Here is a 19172-nt window from a genome sequence, read left to right as displayed (position 1 = left end):
TGCTTGAAACATTTGGCCCCACACTGAACGAGAACTAGGACCGCCCCCCCCCCCAAGTACTTGGAGAAACCTCCACCTGCCTCAGCGGCGTGGAGGGGCCTTTATACACCTTATCTCCGTAATTCTTCAAAAGATAAAGAGCAGTGAGTCTGGGAAACACAAGGATGGTGTCTTTTTCAAAGCTCCAGTTATGAAGAACCAGTCAGTGTTAGGAAGACGGAATGATGGAAAGCTGGAGGACACCCAGAAGGAGAAGCAGCCCCGTTTCAGGCTGTCAGCACCCCCGCCACGCGGCTGGGGCGCTGCCTGCTGGTTCCTGGGCGAGGCGCATCACAGACACCTGAGGCTCTTGCGTGGCTTGATTTTTCCAGGAGTAGCATCCTGGTTTACCGGAGACTCGGACCCCCGCGCGTGAGGTCTCAGGAGATAATTCCACACGCGACACAGCTTAGTGAGCCCCACCATCTGTGCCAGATCAGGTTCCAACTTTAACAGCTTTGGTCAACAGGCTCCAAAATGTTGTACCTTTCGTGACTGCCTGGCAGCGACTCCTAAAGGGCCAGCCCTACACAGAAGACCTAGGAGCAGAGGAGCGGGGGCAGGAGGGGACCTTCCCTGGAGAGGAGGATGGAGAGACAAGAGAGGAGACGGGGCAGAGGGTGGAGGGAGCGAGGCGCAGCCCATGTTCTGAGACACACGGAACCGAAGCCAGGCCCAGCTGAGTCACGTGGAGCAACTGCAGGCTTCTTCCCTGTCTTCCCATTGGATTTACACCCAGAGTTTCTGGTCCAACTGGTTAGAACAGGAAGGGGGCGTGGTTCAAGCGTCAGTATATTTTTTAAGTATTCCAGGTGATTAATTCTGAAGGGCAGCCAGGATTGGAAGCCTCCAAGGGTTTCAAGAGCTGAGCAGTGGGCCTCGATTTCACTGGACAGGTCTGAGAGGTGGGCAGGGGTCCTTTCAGGAAAGGATGGGCAAAGGCCCCTCTGTTACCGTCCCAGCACTTGGCTGTGACATCCACTGAGCCGCCCGCCTTTTATTCTGGCTTCATTTCCTCACCCGATTAAGAGCTTCTCAAGTTCAGCAAGTGTGCTGTGACCCGTGTTTCCGTCCCCGCTGCCTGGCACGGGGCTCTGCACGTAGAAGATGCTAAGTTTGATGACATGGATCCAGTGGCTCAGGCAGGGAGTGAGCAGGCCGAGGGGCTGGAGCCGGGGACCCCGCCCAGGGGGTGAGCGATGAGCTGAAAGGTAAACCGAGGCGTGATCGGAGGGGCTTGGGTACTAACAAAGGGAAGAGAGCTTTATCCTAAAAATTAGAGTTCCCCAGAGATTGCCCAGCCTTAATAATCACCAAGGATGCTTGGACTACGAGGCCCATCCACTGAAAATTCAGATTCAGACGGTCTGGGATGGGATTTTGAAATCCCCAGGTTCTCAGGTGAGTCTAAAGGTTACATGAGTTCATGAAGCACGGAAGCTGGGGAGGGCTTGGGGCAGAAGGGAACCACGCCCAAGCTCAGACTGAGAGAGGTGCAGTTGGCCAAGCTCGGGATGTGGAGGCATCCCTGAGGAGCCCGGCGGGGAGTGTAAGGACAGCAGCGGGAGGGCCGCATGGCTCGCCGCCCCACTGCGCGCACACGCTTCCCCTCGCTTCCCCCGACACCTGCGTTGGCAGGGCTGTTGACTTGCTCCCGACCCACCCACTCTTTTAAGAAAACCAGACCTCTTTTCGTTTGCTTCCTTACCTCCAAGTTCAGATTTTTCTCTGTTCTGGGGCCAGTTTATTAAAGAATCATGGAACTCCCAGGGGAATCCTCTAATTACGACCCATCATTTTAGAAATGAAAACACAGAGGGTTGAATGGGCTCATTCCCCAGGTCCGACAGGCAGCGAGTGGCCAGGGTGCGAGGCGTGTGTGAGAGATGGCTGGGGCATTTGAGTTGGGGCGAGGATATGCCTCAGGAGAAGGGCATGCCCCCGGCCCATCCCCTGTAGGCTAAGGGAGACCTTGGCAGACAGGGTGATTTTGGCCCCACAAATCCTTCTCTGGGGGAGACTTGCTTCCTCTGCCTTCCTTTAGGGCAGTTTCAGCGAGAATCAATATTTAAGTAAAGCTGCATCTCTTTTAATCAGAGGTTCTTCGATATCCGTAATAGCACCTCTGAAACATATCGAAAGTTTAAAGAAGGAAAGAAGAAGGAAAGAAGGAAAAAAAAGGGAGGGAGGGGAAAGGAAAGAAAAGAGAGAAAGAGAAACACAGAAACCAAGATGAATCTCATTCTTAAAACTGTCCCGTACACCTTGAGTGGGTCACATGCCCGCAAGGATGTCTGTCTAAGGCAGATGGTCCCAGGATACAGCCCGTACTTATTCCCTGCCTCCAAGTGTGTGTCCCCTTAACTATAAAGCTCCAGGTGACATGGAGGAAGGGCAGGATGGGAAAGACCAGGGGCAAAGGAACAAAGGTGAAACCTGGCAGGTGCGTGTACGCATGGTGATATTTGCCGAGCCAGGTGCCCTTCTGACTTTACCTGTTTGTTTGAAAAGCTCCGCGTGCCATGGCATGAGATGCTGAGAGTCACCCTTTCGATTTCTTTATGTAGCAAGTGCCCCAGCTTCACCTCGGGAAATGATCAGCCTCAAAGAAAGGAAAACGGACTATGAGTCCACTGGCAGCAACGCCACTTACCACGGACCTAAAGGAGAACACACTTCCAGGAAAGACACCATGACAGGTGAGCTCAGCCGTGTGCGGGTCGGTCCTCCTCCGAGCTGGTGACCTGACCTGGGACAGGGCGGAGGGCTGGCACCTGGGGCTTCAGCCGTGCTTGGCAGCTCTTAGGGCTGACGGCCAAGATGCCCAGGGACTGGAGATGAGGGGATGAAGCCAGCGGTGTCACAGTGGAGCGTCTGATTCCTGAAATTGCCAAGAGGAAATGTTCTCTACGTGCACTTTCTCCCCAGTCTTTCTTTCCCTGCCCCTTTCCTTCTCCTTTGCCCGGCTCATGACAGTCTCTCAAGTTAGAGGAAGAGGTCACCAGAGATTTCGTCTTCATTGGCGTAACCCAGGGCAGCAGGTGCTGTGGAACCATGCTTTGCCCATTAGGAAGGGGGAAGAGAAAGAGGATGAGAAAAAGAGGGGAGAGGAGCCAGGCAAGAGGGTTTCAGGAAATTCGTAGACCTGCTATTGAGATGTTTTCTCCTCTTGACATGAAACCAACCTTTTGCCTTGACAGACTAACTCCCTGGAAGATTCATTAGAAACGCAGACCTCAGTTTCCCCGAGGAGCCATTGACCTTTCATGCCCTTCATCCTCCCCTCCTCACACACACCCATTGCCTCTCCTTTCTTATCAGCTGGGATTCTATGGAGGCCAAAACTGGTACCCTTGCCACTGAGCGTGCCCAGCCCAGCATGCCTGATAGCCAGCCTTGCCCTCGGCTCTCCTCACACTCTCCGCAGCTCTCCTTGGGGTGGGGCTCGATGTCCACACTCATCATCCCCTCCAGGCTCCCCACACTCCTCCCTCCCATCCTGGCTTGCCCCTCCTCCGAGAAGCAGGGCCTGGCGGTGTTGATGTAGGGGGAATTACACCTTGAAAGCAGCCGCCAGAACTGTCAGGACCTCTGATGGGGGACGCCACACCCTCCTTTGCCACAGGGATGTGGAGATGGGCCCTGCCTGAAAAATAGGCCATGAGGACTTTAACAGAACAGGACCAGATTAGGGCATTCATAAAACTGGGGTGCATAAGGGGTACAAACCTTAACGACACCGAGACCCTCTTATCAGGAGAATCTTAAAGGCAGAAAGTGCATTTCTCTGATATTGTTTAGACGTAGACCTGCAGGGAAGCAAAACGGACAAACTGGGTGATACATTAAGACGCCTTCCAGTCCCAGGATGTCTAGGATACATTTCTCTAATGGTAACTGTGTTGACCTCGGAGGCAGTGTTTTCCGTGGTGCCTCTACCTGGCTGCATAAAGAGAAACATTGCAAACAGGTGCTTGTGGTCCCCACCCCCAGCTCAGTGCACACTCCCTCCACCAGGCAACGCCTCACCCCATGCCTGTGGGAAAGCTGAGCTCATCGTGTGGGACACACCTTAGGGCTCTCATGCTCGGGTTCTAGTTCCCCCGTAAATGTTGCCCCCCGTTGCAGACGAACACGAACAAAGAAGGTTATGAATCTGAATGACGAGTCCCTAGTGTTGAGCCGTTTAGAATCCAATTTGTACTGATTATTCCGGAGCCATGGTGACACCAAATTCACCTGACCCGTTCATTTCTCGATTATTAACGCCCTAGGTGGCCACATCACCGGCAGGCTGGGAAGAGAAATTGAAAATATAATTACAAGAGTAATTGTGAAATAGACTGTATTGTTATTATTTAAGTTTATCTTTTCTCTGTAACTCTCTTACCAAGTAGAATTATTCAGGAGGCTTTTCAGTGTGGGTGTGTTTATGCTGAAATAGTTCCGATGCTACATGATCAGGCCCTACACGCATCACAAAATAAAAAGTAAAATCTAGCATGTTTCCAGATGTTTAATCTTCCTAGTAAATGGAAGGGACCTTGACAGCCCCCATATTGAGATCTGTGTAATTTTTTCAAACTTACTTAGAGGTTTAAATGCTTTTCTCTAACTTACTTCAACATGCAATTCAAAACTCCACTATCAGTCACGTGGCAAGCTTAGAAGAACACTGAGATTGTTACTGAATAATATTTTTATACAGGAAGATTCCCTGTAAGCTGACGAGTTCCGTGTAAAAGTTAGTTGTCATTCTCACAGTGATGGTGCTGGTGGTGCTGGTGATGGGGCTGGTGCTGGTGATGGAGGAGATGATGGTGGTGGATTGATGGTGGTGCTGATGGAGGTGATGGTGGTGGAGGTGATGGTGGTGGTGATTGTGATAGTGGTGGTGATGGAGGATGGAGGTGGTGCTGATGGAGGTGATGGTGGTGGAGGTGATGGTGGTGGTGATTGTGATAGTGGTGGTGATGGAGGAGATGGTGGTGGTGATGGAGGTGATGGTGGTGGTGATGGAGGTGATGGTGGTGGTGATGGAGGAGGTGATGGTGGAGGTGATGGAGGAGGTGATGGTGGTGGTGATGGAGGTGGTGATGGAGGAGGTGTTGATGGGAGGGGTATTGGGAGTGCGGGTGGCAGAGATAAGGGTATTGGCGGTGAGACCGGTGGGTGTGTTTGCCCCCTTCTGCGGCAGTATGAGTAAGTCCGCAGCCAAGCCGAGTGGAAGCCGACATTCCACATGGGAGTGAAAATGATGGATTGCAGCCCCTACTCTGCAGCACTTCAGCAAACGCCCATGATTCAAGCGTTTACTCTCAGCTCAAATTTCTTCTGACTTCCGCATCAAAAGCAGTACTTTTCCTCACTCACCAATAACAGGGGACACTTAAAGCTCAGCACATTGAAAAATAGCTGAAAAATTGCCATCTTCCTTGCTTCTCAGGCATCAGAGGATGGCCTACCGTTTCCCCCAAAGGAAGCACTCCCTCTGCTGTGGGAAAACCATGAGAAACTTTCGCCCTCAGAATGCAACTTGCAGAAGCTTTGAAGTAAAAAGCAGGTCCTTGCTTGGGTCATAATCTCCTTCTTGAGCTCTTAGAAATGCAGATCTTTTGAGATTTTTATTCCAGGCTTCCCCCCCCCCCCGCCCCCACCAGTCTTTTCTGTATTCACTTTCTAGCTTAGATGGAGTCTCTTAAAATGTCTTCTCTCCTTAGCGTTTCTCTGCAGCCGAGGAGTCCTCAGAAAGCCCGCATCAGCTGTTCATTCAGGCATGCAGAGCTGTTACAGTGCTTCTGGAGGTCGTGATTCCCCAGGAACACGATGTGTTCAGAAGCACGTGTGACAGGAGGGCGTGTGAGCCCGGGAGCTCCACAGCCTGACTTGAAAATTCACCCGGGGATTTTGCCCTCCCAGCCGAGCTTCCCAAATGCCTTTCCACCCAGTGGTCTATTCTGTTTTTGTCAGTGTCTCTCTTAGGCCTTTTAAAGCCATTTTAATCTTCAGTATGTTGATTCAGTCGGAAATTGGGGCCTATACGAAAACAGAAAGGCATTTCTCTATGAGTCTACTCTTAGGGCAGACATACAGGGGGCAGAGCATCCGTGAAGACATCAGCTTCCTGTGTCTGCAAAGGCCACAGGTTCAATCTCAGCTCCACAGTCTCCTTTAAATAGGCGAAGTGCACCAAAGAGCAGGAGGAGAGAACTTCCAGCAGAAACATTTTTACCTCAGAAGCCACAAGCACGACGGGGAGGGAGGCCAAGGCTATGATCACATTCTATCAAAAAAAAATGCATGTTATTCTGAGTAACGTGGAAAACACTTCACCTTGTCCTTGAAGTGACATCTTCCATCAGCATTAGAATTCTAGTTCTGAAGGCAGATTTTTCTAAGGCTGACTCATTCATTCATTCACTCAGCAAGTAAAGCACTCACTCTGAGCACCCCCCGGGCGCTGTCCCAGGTGCTGGGGAAGCCTGCAGAGGCGGCAGGACACGCCAGTCTCCATCCTCATGGAGCTGCTTGTCTCGTAGGTGAAGTGGGGTAACACACACGGTAAACAATAGAACAAACTCGCTGAAGGTAACAGCACCAGGCATTGAATGTGATGGAGGAAATAAACAGGGCAACGAGGTAAAGGGCGCCAGGTGGGCGGGGTTACCCTAACTAACATGGTCAAAGGGGAGACATTTGAGCTGAAACTCGAATACCAGCAAGGAGAGGCAGTCCAGAGTCCGAGGAAGCAAGTTCCAGGCAGAAGAATCAGCCAAGTCCACTGTCCCTGCGGTGAAGCGAACTTGGACGCTCAAGCCAGGAAGGAGGGCCAGCACAGCCAGAGCTCCCTGCACGAGGGAAGAAGAACCCGAGATGCCGCAGGAAGTTAGGCAGAGGCCCGATCCCACAGAGCCTCAGGGACCGTAACGGGAGCTTGACTTTTACCATAATCACAGTGGGCAGGGCACTGGAGGGGCATAATCCAGTCTGTCTAAAGAGATGATCACTCAACTGTTGGGAATGAGATCGACGGAGGGTCGGGGTTGGGCAGCGTGGAAGCCAGGCTGTTGAGGAGGACTGTACGGTGGTGGCCCAGGCAAGGGATGGGAGTTTCCACAGTAATGCGGAGACAGAAATGATGTGCTTACAGCCAGAGTCTGCAAGAGGGGTCTTTTAAGTGGAAAATGGGCTCTCAGTTCTCTGTTCTAAGCAAAATTTCCCAAAAGGAGTTTTACTGCCCAGCTATGATGTGCTTTTAATAACAATCATGGGTGGAATGAGAGATTATACTGACTTGGTGTCTAGAGTGGCCTGTATCTGTGTGAGAATAGATGGTGTGTTCTCCTATTTCATGATCCCATAGATACTGGAAGCAAACAAGAAGCTTTTCTTGATATTTAGAGTGTTTTAGACCCGATGACACTCGACAGTATTTTCCAGGGCTTTCTTAAACCATGACCTTTAAGCAGCTATGCGGGAGTCTTGCCCTGGCCCTCCCTCTGGGCCTACTGCAGGAGGCTTGAGGGCTACAGGCGAGAACGCTGGCAGGCGGGCACCTTTCCCAGGACTTTGGAAGCTGCTGGCAACTAGAGGAGACCTTCCTTCCTTTCCTCCAGACCCCGGGATGGTCACGGGACAGAGTGGGGGGCTTCCGTCTCTGTGCTGAACAGGATTCCAAAGTTGCAGCCACCCAGACACGCAGGGCAAAGGCAGGCGCTGCTTCCTGCCCATCCTTCAGGCCTTTGAGAAATGAACTGTCTCAGAGATAATCAAGCACTTCTGTGTGCCCAAATTAGAAATTTCATCCTTGTCCTTCTCCAGCTAAAAACTAAGCGGCTAGTCCGGATGCCTGCATGCTTCAATGCAGGGGACAAGCTTTTATTATCCCTCAGTTTTCACCAGCAAAGAAGGTAGTGGAGCCGGCAGGATGACCATCTGTCCGCTGCACCTGCCCTGACCCTGTCTATGAGCTGAACATTACTGCAAGAGGCAGACACGTTCAGGGAATTTTATAGAATAACTGTTCTCCTTTCTTAATCTCTGTATGTAGAATGACGTGTTCGGGGCCAGGGCATTGCTTCCACGTGGCATGGTCCACGAGGCTCCGAGAACCATCCTTCCTCCCTTGACATCTTGCTTCCGTTGCTAATACTTTTGTTTCCCTTTGGCTTTCAGCTCAGAATACTGGAATTTCCACTTTGTACAGGAATTCATATGGTGCGCCCGCTGAAGACATCAAACACAACCAGGTAAAGGAGAGGCAGCACGTCTGCACCCGTGCTCCCCTTTGACTCATGTGAAATATCTCGGGGCTTCTATTTAACATGTGAAAACCTGAAAAAATAGCATTGCCTGCTGCTCTTGGCTCACATGTGACACAGCGTACGCGTGGTCAGTGGCAGTCATCAGAACAGCCTCAAATTTGACAACAGTCTTTGATTTCACCACAACCATGTGCTGTATCTGTTGGTAGAGAGCAAGTTTTCTACTGGGATGCAAAACCTGAAAGAAAGCCCCAGATTTACAAATGTAAGATGCTGGTTACTAGACAGGTTGTGTAATAACTAGACATGGATCAAGTAGCTCCTGTAACCCAGCTAGTCCTCATTCGGAAGAGAGCATGCATTATCCACGGCAATTACCAATAAAGCAGACACACCGAGCTCAGCGTGAACTACAGAACAGAAGGCATCGCGCTGTGCCTCGCTGCCCAGGCTAGTGGCGGAACCAGCAGCGACAAAATCACCTGGGGGCTTGTTAGAAACGCAGAAGAGATGCTTCACTGACCCCTAACCCTAACCCTAACCCTTTCAGGGTCTTCTCCATCAGAGAGGCATTTTATCAAGATGTCTGGGTGATTTGTGTGCACATTCACACGTGAGGGGCCCCGGCCAGTAGATACTTAAAGGATCGATCTGTGTTTGTGTGTATGTTATATTCAGCAAATATTCGTAGAAGGCTCATTTTCCTTGTGGTTCTACAGGAACCATAAAAGCAAAAGGGCACAGCCTCTGCGCCTTTATTGATCGACCACTTCATGCTTTTCCTTCCCCATGGCGGTCATCCCAGAAAGACTGACGTTCTTTATAACCGTTGACTCCTGATCACTGTTACCAGGACTGGCTTCTGCAGGTGCTGTAGATTTCCGCCGTACGTCAGGAAAGTTGTACTGAAAAGATAAACCTGGAAGCTGTTTGTTTGATCGCAGTGAAAAGATGAAAGTAAACACGGAAGGGAAATGTGCTGTTCCTGAACAGTTCTTGCCACCCAGCAGGGCAGCATCTTTGAAAAGGAAAGAAACTCCCTTGTAGCAGGTGGAATGACTGGTACAGGACTATTTCTAAGGGAGGAAGGGGGAGGACACAGTTCTGGTGTTTTGCTAAAAGCAGAGAAGCCAGTGAATACATAAACAGGGGCATGAGCTCTAGACAGGAGGTCCCTGGGGGTGGCCCCCAGCTATTCAGAGGTCCACGTGCCTGCCCAGACATAAAGGAAAATGGAAATGCCGACCCTAATCATGGAAACCAATGCTTTTTCTTTTAGCAAATGTCAGGTACAGGGAGCCAATCATCTCAAGCTCTTACAGACATTGCCAGGATGTCACAGGACCCTGGTTTTGCATCCAAGAGTGTAAGATGGGTCTTTAGTTTCCATAGATTAAGAGAAGCTCATCACCAGAACCCTCCTGTTCTACATCAGTCTCTCTCTCCAGGGGATCCCACTACTGCTGGCAGTGAAGAAGCACCCTGGTGTGGCCCAGGGTCCTGGCATCCCACAGTGTGGCTGCAGTAGATTCCAAAGGACTGCTTGCAATCTAGACTTCAAGGACAGTCCATAATGGTTCCAAGAGGCACATCCTTTTTACCCCAGCCTATTCTGAGCATTTAAGAACATTGGCATCAATGCACTAAGACGGCCTCCCTGCCGTGAGGGTGAGCACCGCCTTCTTCCCAGGATGCCCCAGAATGTTCTCAGCTCCACCTCAGTGTGAAACATCAAGGCCATAGTGTCCCAGGCGAATGTGCTGAGACCAAGTCTGGATGGAGGACAAGCTCTGAGCCACTTGTCAGCACAGGGGACACCTTACAGGCAGGCTCCTGACAGAGCTGAGCCCCGTGGCCAGAGCTCAGCACCGTCATCATTCCCTGAGCTGGTCCAGCAAAGGGAAGGGGGCAACTGGGCAGGCAACTCCATCCTAATACCAAGAAACATTTTTTAAATGTCCATGAAAGAGAAAATTTTTTAACCTAAAAAAATCTCCCAGGAATCATTATAATACTCCAGTGACTCGGGGAGAAGAGATAAAGCATTTGACTTATTTTGGACTCTGATTGGAGTAAGCTTTGACTCTACCTGCAGCTTTCCCTCTTGGGAATTCAGTGACGTAAGACCATCCTAACCATTCAAAAGAGTTGGCAGTTTGGTCCCCTTCTAGTTGGGTGGGTCTGGAGACGACCTTGTAAACAGTATCTGTGATCTGGATCCTCTGCCCATGGGAGCACGTTCGGCTGTCCCTGGTGGCTTTTGTTTTTAGAACTTTCCTGGGTCAAAAGTCACCTCACAGCCTCTCAGTATCAGGCCAGCTTGAAAATTTTAACCAAGAGGGATGTCCTGGGGTCCATTTAGTTTCGGTGTCAAAGCTGGACCTCAGGCTTTGCAGAGGAGGATGGATAGAGATTCATTCTAGAGAAGAAGTGATTCCCCAAGGGAAACCAGTTTCAGAGGGATCTCTGGGCCAAGGCGAAAGACAAGAGATCTGAAAATAAAGCAACAGCCCTGGAGGCACGGCCGAGCAAGAGGGTGGCCAGGGCAAGAGCTGTGAGCCAGGCTTTCCCTGTCTCAGCAGAAAGGCAGTCCAGGGGCCACTCAGCTGTGACACTCCCCGCATGACTACCTGCCACCCAAGTCTCAATTTCAATGAATTCTCAAGCTTAAGGACTCCTAGAAGAAACAACCAATAGTGGGAAATAAGGGTTCAAAAGAGTTGGCAATTTGGTCCCCTTCTAGTTGGGCAATACTTGGTTTTTATGTTTGGGGTTGGCAGGTCACAGATATCATTTTAAGAGTTAAGTGCTTAAACGCTCCAAAAAGCCTACTGAACGGCCACCAGTACATCCTGTACTGATAAAGAAAAATAGCATATTTAATGGTGTCCTGCTGGCAATAGGATTTTTGTTCATAATCTTGAAACAGAGGGATTGGTGTTTCGTTGACCAGTATTCAAATTATTACTGATGACGACAAAAACAGCACCTCAAGTTCCTCGTTGGTGTCCTCAGCCCTGCTGTCGGGGGCAGGGTGGGTAAAGTTAGCCCCAGCGCTGGGGAAATCGGGGTTCAAGGAGGGTAAGGGTTTGTCCTCAGTCACCTTAAGAAGCTAGAGAGACAGACTCCAGCCTGGTTCTTCTGCCCTCCCGTTCTACGTGCCCTCCTCTGTATCAGGGTCCTCAGATCTATCCAAGCGTGAGTCAGAATCCCCAGGAAGGATGTTAAACACAGAATACTGGACCCCAAGCCCAGAATTTGTGATTCAGTAAGTCTGGGGTGAGACCCAATAACTTGCACCTCTAACTCTGAGGTGCTGCGGGTGCTCCTGCCGGGGACCACACTTTGAGAACCACTGAGCCTGACCACACGGCCTCCTTCATTGTACAGTGACTGCCCTGAGTCTTCAGTGAGGAATCACAAAGAAGTCTTCTGTCATTGTGCTACAGAGTAGGGATGTGGAGAAGGGGCACGGTCATTCCTAACTTAAACTAAACATTCTACTACTGAGGAAAACGTTCAGCAAGGATGACTTTTACATGAGCGAGTGCCACAGGACAAATCACCAAAAGCGTGGACCCCAGCAATGGTGCTGCGAGCCGGCTGGTCATACCCATCCTTCCCAGAGAGGTCGCTGCCTTAAGCCAAAGCAGGCAGCAGCCTCAGGCTCCTCGGATGGTCCAGGGCTTCTCCGGACCACAGCGGACACTCAGATTCAGAATCACCACTGCTGTATAGGAGCATTGTTCCACTTCCTTCACAGAGGTCTGGTTTTCTGTGCCATGTTAAGAAAAAATGCATTTATTTTAGTTCCTTGTATTTGGGAACATTTCATTTGCCTAATTTTGAACACTGTCAGATATTCTCTTAGGGCAAATTATGAAACCTGGCCAACATGTCTCCACTATGAATGCATCTTACCAGCCAATGTCCATACTGCCAGGCCAGTGAGCAAATCTATTCTCCTTCAAGCACAGTTGTGCCACCATCAGCCCATCCTGGGTAGTTTGTTTCCACAAACTCCCAAAACAGCAGAACTCAGCCTTGGAAGGGGTTGATATGGGACTTCATGAACAATACAGATGAACTGAAGAAGGCAATTCCCCAAGATAAGAGACTAAAATAAGCTTGTGCCCAACCCCAAAACGTTCACCAACCAGAGAGAACAGTAAGAAATTTGAAACAGGTTGTGCAAAAAGAAAAAAAAGAGAGAGAGAGAAAGAAGGAAGGAAGGGGGAGAGAGAGAGAGAGAGAGAAAGGGAGGAAGGAAGGAAGGGAGGAAGGAAGGAAGGAAGGAAGGAATGAAGGAAGGAAAAGGAAAGGAGAGGGGAGGGGAGGAGAGGAGAGGAGAGGAGAGGAGAGGAGAGGAGAGGAAAGGAGAGGAAAGGAAAGGAAAGGAAAGGAAAGGAAAAGAAAGGAAAGGAAAGGAAAGGAAAGGAAAGGAAAGGAAAGGAAAGGAGGGCCACCAGCCACCATGGAGGAGACCACAAGTCTTGTAAGTACCTTCCCCAGCAGACCGTCCAAGCTCCGGCACTGCCTCCTCTGGCCACCGAGAGCAGCACAGAGAAGTGCTCAAGATCTCTTCTTGGTCTGCTTTGTCCACCGGCCTCCCTTCTTATCACAGAGTCTGGAGTCAACTCAACTGAATCTGTGCTCGTGTCTCGGAAAGAAGGTGGACTTTGGAGTCAGCCAGATTTGCATTTACATCCCAGCCTCACACCACCACTAGCCGTGGCATCCTACAGAAGTGTCTTAACTTCTCTGACCTTCAGTTTCTTCATCTCTAAAGTGGGAACTAGGTGGATAATTGATGGGAAGAAAGAAAGAGAGAAAGGGAGGGAGGGAGAGAAGGAGATAGATAAATAGGTAGATGATGGATGGATGGATAGCTATAGATAGACAGAAACACACATACATATATGTAGAGATACATACCTATATAGACCTATACAGATTAGACAAAAAAAGAATTTGTTAAATGTTAAATATAACGCCCACTGAAATAGAAACAGTAAATTCTAGTTCCCTCCCTGTGTAATTTTTCCAGACCTCCCAGCTCTCACCCCCTGTGTGCTTTTCATGTGGGTAGCAGCACCCGGTTGGAGTGGAGAGGTTCAACAGAGCACTCTGTTCTCCAAAGAATGGCAAAGGGCCCTCTAGCCTATCCCAGCACTCGGGGAGCCCTGGGCTCAGCAACGCTGAAGTGCAGCCCTCAGTGACCCCTCACGCCTGGGCTCATGGTTAACGCACGTTTGTGCTCTGTGGGCTTTGACAGGTAGACAGAAACCTCATGCATTCAGCCACCACTAACTGGAGGTGTGGGACGTCCTGGACAGCAGCTGTGATGAAGTTCACACCTCTTTGAAGAGCAGGTCGATGATGAGGGTGAATCAATGACATAATAAAGAGGGAGTTTCACTCCCTTGAGAGAAGAATTATGGGCAGGCTGTTAGATGCGTCCATTTACACACAGCGTGCTAATTACAAATCATTATCGGTTAACTCAGACCAATCACTAGAAGATGTTTCCACGCTGAACCTTAGTTACATTAACACAGAATTACCAGATCTGCTGGAAAGCGATCAAACTGCGCTTATGTAGGAGTGTTCCATCAGTCCCAGCAGACCTCCCCGCCCTGAGGCATTGCACGTGAGGAGCTCTGTGGATGTCACCACGCACTGTCTAGAGGGATGGCCCTCACCCCATGCCTTGGCGGGTGTCCTCACTGTCGGGGCATGGTGTGTAGGAAGGGACCTCGGAGGCAGTGGGGAGAGGGGGATAGCCAGGCTCCCACAAACAAATGCTAATGATCAGCTGTGAACATTCTTTGTGTTCCTGTCCTTCAGGCCAGGTAGAGGGAACTAATTCTACACTTCACGTATCCTGAAGGCTCCTGTGACCCCTGGAGCCCCTCAAGGCCCCCTCCATCAGACAGTAACCTGCAGAGGACAGGAGTGAGAACAGGGAGCACTGAAGTGCGCTGGGGACATCGGACAATTCTGAAGACCCCTCTCCCCTAACCAAAGGCTTCAAAATTCCACATTATTCTTAATTGAACCCAGTTAGGAAACGTTTTGGTCCTCCAGAGGGTAGACTATTTGGAGAGGGTTCCCTCTTATTATGTGATTCTCTGTGTATCCTTCTAAGACTGTGGCACCTGGTCATTTAGGCAGGTGTGATGGGATGGCCCTCACTACTCAGAAGCCTCCATCCTGCAGACGTACTGCTCTCAGCCCTCCCTCTGTGCTGGCGGGAAGATACCCAAAGGGCCCTTGGACCGTGCACGGCTTCACTTTCTCTTTGCCTGGCTTCCAGCACCTAGACGTGATGGGGAGACGCAGGAAGGGTGAATATAAACCCCTCGTGTTCTGTAGCGTCTGGTGAGCGCCTCTTTGATTTAAAAGAGGTTATCTAGTCAGATGGTTTCAGCTGTTACAACTGCTTTGGCAATTTCTCAAAAAGTTAAATGTAGAATTCCCATCAGATCCAGCAATTCCACTTCTTGGAACATAACCCCCCAAAATTGAAAGCAGGGACTAAAACAGATACTGGTGCGCCAGGTTCATAGCAGTGTTATTCACAACAGTCAAAAGGTGGGAACAACCCAGTGTCATCAGCGGACGAGCGCGTAAACACACGTGGTCTCTCCATACAATGGAATATTACTCGGCCTTAAAAAGGGAGGAAAATCGGTCACATGCTACAACATGGATGAACCTTGATTTAAGGACATTATACGAAATGAAAGAAGCCAGACACAAAAGGATGAATACTGTATTATTCCACTTATATAAGGTACCTAGACTAGTCAAATTTGTAGAGACAGAGAGTAGAGTGATGGTTGCCACAATCTGAGAAAAGAGGGGGATGGGGAGTTATGCTTCATGGAGACAGTTTTTATTTTGGATGATGAAAAGTTCTGAAAGTGTGGATAGTGGTGACAGTTGCATGTGCAATGAAGGTATTTAATCCCACTGAATTATACACTTAAAATTATCAAAATGGTAAATTTTATGTTATGTTTACGTTACCATAATAATTGAAAAAAATCAGATCGTCTAGAATGATAGCACATGGACTCAGGAATCACCTTTAAAAAGGGAAGTCATTGAGCAGCTGGCAGTCTCTGGAGAAGTGTGGTGCCGGTGAATGCCTGGGGGACCGCCTGCACCTTGACTTCAAGGGAGGGTTGGGAGCATCCAGTAGTGTGAGGGAGGATCAAGGGAAAAGACACTAACTCCTGGTGGATCTTCCTTCCCGGGCAGGTTTCAGCACAGCCAGTCCCCCAGGAGCCCAGCAGAAAAGATTACGAGACCTACCAGCCGTTTCCAAATTCCACGAGAAACTATGACGAGTCCTTCTTCGAGGACCAGGTCCACCACCGCCCTCCTGCCAGCGAGTACACCATGCACCTGGGACTCAAGTCCACCGGCAACTACGTCGACTTCTACTCCGCTGCCCGTCCCTACAGTGAACTGAACTATGAAACGAGCCACTACCCGGCCTCCCCCGACTCCTGGGTGTGAGCAGGGAGGCACGCGGCGCCGGGAACAGTGCATGTGCATGCAGACCACAGACATTGCTTTTTTTTTTTTTTTTTCCCCTGCAAATTTAGTTTGTTAAAGCCTGTTCCATAGGAAGGCTATGATAACCAGTAAGGAAATACTCAGAGCTATTTTAGAACGCTAAATGAGTTGAAAGCTAACTTGAAAGGCAGTAGAAAGCTAAAGTGAGCCTAAATCTGACATCACGCGACACTTTTGTAGGGCAGGCTGTAGGGTCTAAAAAGTGCTTTGCACCGAATGTGGCCGAAGGCAGCACAGGGGGCGGTCGGGGTGACGGGCGCGAGGGTTATAAGCACAGAGGCAGCGTAGCTCACACACTTCAGAGGGACGGCTTCTCACGCTTTGTTTACTCCCTTCGTCCGTTGTGATTCTAGGCTTCAAGTTGCATTGGGGTTCCTCTGTACAGCAAGACGTTTCTTGCCTTTTGTTAATGCGTTGTTGTAAAGTATTTGATGTACATTACAGATTAAAGAAGAAAAACGCGTTGTGTATATTACACCGATGCCGCGGCATTTCCTCATCTATGGTTCTAAATATTGCTTCAATTTCAAACTTTTGAAAGATGTATGGATTTCCAGGTTTTTTTTTTTTTTTCCTTTCTTTTCTTTCTCCCAGTATGTTTTAACAGAAAAAAAAATGGGGAAAAAAAGGAATATTTAGCAGTATTGTTCGTTCTGATATGTGACTTTGTTTGTGGCAACTAAGCAAGGTATTCAGCAGTTTCTGACAATTAACATACATCATTCCACACTCCTTGTCAACAAAGTGCTTTTTCACTGCCTAAAATTTTAGATGTAGATATTTGAAATAGATTTTTTCATTTATACCAGTTTTCTTTATGATGATACAGTGTTAAAAGAAAATAAATTACAATTGATCTGTCATCCATATTTGCTAAGAATGTCTGTTTCCAAGGACCTATCTTACAAAACACACATTCTTGCTCGTGTGTCTGTGCGTGTGTGGGTGTGTGTCCCTGTATGTGTAAAAATGACCTGTGTGAGATCTTATTTTGATAGAAACGACTTCATTTGCTGTTCATCTTGTACAAACTTTGTTTTTGGTTTTTAGTATAAATGTACATCAGTTTGTTCCTTTTGTACTCAATCTATTCTTCTGACCATCTAGTGACTCAGGATATTAGGCCAGCTGAAGTAAAGTTATAGGACTTCACCCATTCACACATTCTTGGATACCAACTCCTTCTACAGGCCCATTTCCTTCCATGTTTTATGCCCTCAGAACATGAGAAACCATGGCCAACTGAATAATTTCACATTGGGGCCAATTACTTGAACTATCCACAGAAAATGTAAACTGCTCGCCTTACTCCCCCCAGACTTTTTTGTTCATGTGGCAGGGAGCAGTAGACAATAATGGATTAGATGACTAAAATTGAACTTGAAGCTAATGTTAGAATAGTGGTTAACAGAACTAAGAAGTAAGGCTAACCATTCAAAAGAACACGGGCTGTGGGTAAATTAGCTTTGCTCTTTAGATGCAAGAGACTGAGGCCAGTGGGTGCCTAGTAAATGTTAACTGTTCTTGAAAAAATAAAAAATTCAATAACAAAAGAAACTGGCTGCCATCTTCCTTTAAAACTTTCTCCCCTTCACTCTGCATAGTTTAATTCAGCTCAAAGTCTAGAATTAATGGTTCTTTCTCCAAATTTAACAACAATCAGGAAGATTTCTTGTTCATGCACATTTGTGCAAATGAAAAGCTAATTTCCAGAACAGAGCAATAGACAGAAATTTTCATATGAGCTGTCCTACAGTTACTTACAAGTTGGATCTTGTTGCACTATTTTCTATCAGAATACGCCTTTCTGGTTTCCTCGGACTGGAGGAACACTCCAGCCCCTGTACAGAGACATAAATATGTATCACCGATGGACAATGTTTCCACTTCATTCCTGTCATAGAATGAAATGGTAAAGTTCATCAAGGCAGCGATGTGGTATCAACACGACTTGTCTATAACTGAATAGCTGATTTAAATTTTTCCAAAAGTCAACAGTAAGGTTCATTCCCCAGCTTGGCTTGTACAGGGGGAAATTAATGGTTGTGTCAAAAAGTCCTTCTCCTAGCAGTCATGTTATATCTCGTCTATGACTTTGAGTCTATGCATGCCTTACATTTGCAATCCCTGAAGACCAAGGATGTCTCTGCTGCCTGTGATTCTTTGAGAGTAGGTTATGCAGTGAACTAATTCAGCCAGGAGCTACTGGAGTCAGAGGTAGAGCTAGAAGAAAGTAAATTAAAAGTGTTCATAGTTATTCAAGCCAATCCTTTTATCCTTTTCATACACACACACACACACACACACACACACACACACACACACACGTAAGTAGGGAGAGAAAAATGACAGATGATAGATATAGATAGACAGATAACAGATATGCTGTTGGAGGGCAGGTTCTTGTATCATTGAAGAAATAGTTCAGAAAGAAGACACAGAAGTCAAGAAAGCAAAGCAAGGGTTTATTAAGGGATAGATGGTACACTCTCAAGGGAAGAGCGGGCAGACCCAGGTGGGTCACTGCCCTGAGTTTCTTTGGCAAGCTGGTTATATGGTTATAAAAATGAATGGGCAGAATATTCCTTGGTGGGGAAGGGTTTGGGGTCATCTTTCCTGATTTTCATCCCAGCTCCACCTTCCCGGGGGGAAGCGGTGGGGGAGATTTTTTGTCCTTATTTAGTCTTGATCAGGAAGTCAGATGAGGTCATCATAATGAGCAAAAAAGATTACATTCAGATGGTGGAGATTCCTGTCTTGTCCCACCTTTCTCTGTCTGCCTCCAGGATGCTTGTTAACCCAGAATGTCTGATTTTGTATCAGTCTGGAGGTTTCTGCTTTTCTTGATCTGTCCAAGGACCCCTCATTGTTCACAAGATGTGTAGTTTTCTGCCATTTGGCCCCTGTCCCCCTTTCTCTGCTCATATCTAGCTACCTGCCTGCTCTAACAGATGGTTCAATAGAGAGATGACAGATGAAGTTTTATCTGCACTGTGGAATGCCTTAAAGTCCCCCACCCCCAACACATCCTTGGCAATAAAGTTTGATCAGCAGGTGATGATTTATTCACAACATGAGTGTATTGGATAGAAGCCCAAAGAGGCAAGAAACATTGCTTTTGCTTTCATTGTGCTAAGGTTACCAAGTGTGACCCCTGAGTAGGCTGCCTCTTGGGTCTACAAGAGCCTCCAGATCTTGGATTGTCTACTGAGAAGGGAATGGTGTTTTTCAGAGGAAACAAGAGAAAAAGGGGAGAAAATTTCTTTCTCCTCTCAGTCTTTA

At 48.3% G+C, this 19172-nt stretch overlaps 1 protein-coding gene across 3 annotated transcripts in view; it reads left to right on the top strand.

Moving 5' to 3' along the window:
* CTNND2 (catenin delta 2) overlaps nucleotides 1–17443 on the top strand; it is an 886845-nt gene extending 869402 nt beyond the window's left edge. For all 3 annotated transcript variants that reach the window (XM_032470087.1, XM_032470083.1, XM_032470094.1), the window contains exons 20-22: nucleotides 2607–2738; nucleotides 8215–8288; nucleotides 15570–17443. In XM_032470087.1, coding sequence (XP_032325978.1) covers nucleotides 2607–2738; nucleotides 8215–8288; nucleotides 15570–15830 — 467 coding nt within the window. In that variant the 3' untranslated portion in view covers nucleotides 15831–17443. The remainder of the gene's footprint in view (nucleotides 1–2606; nucleotides 2739–8214; nucleotides 8289–15569) is intronic.
* The last annotated feature ends 1729 nt before the right edge of the window (nucleotides 17444–19172 follow it).

The sequence above is a fragment of the Camelus ferus genome, chromosome 3, assembly GCF_009834535.1.
Source record: "Camelus ferus isolate YT-003-E chromosome 3, BCGSAC_Cfer_1.0, whole genome shotgun sequence".
Lineage (NCBI taxonomy): Eukaryota > Metazoa > Chordata > Mammalia > Artiodactyla > Camelidae > Camelus > Camelus ferus.
The sequence above is the reverse complement of the archived record's forward strand: the minus strand, read 5'-3'. Positions and strand labels throughout refer to the sequence as shown.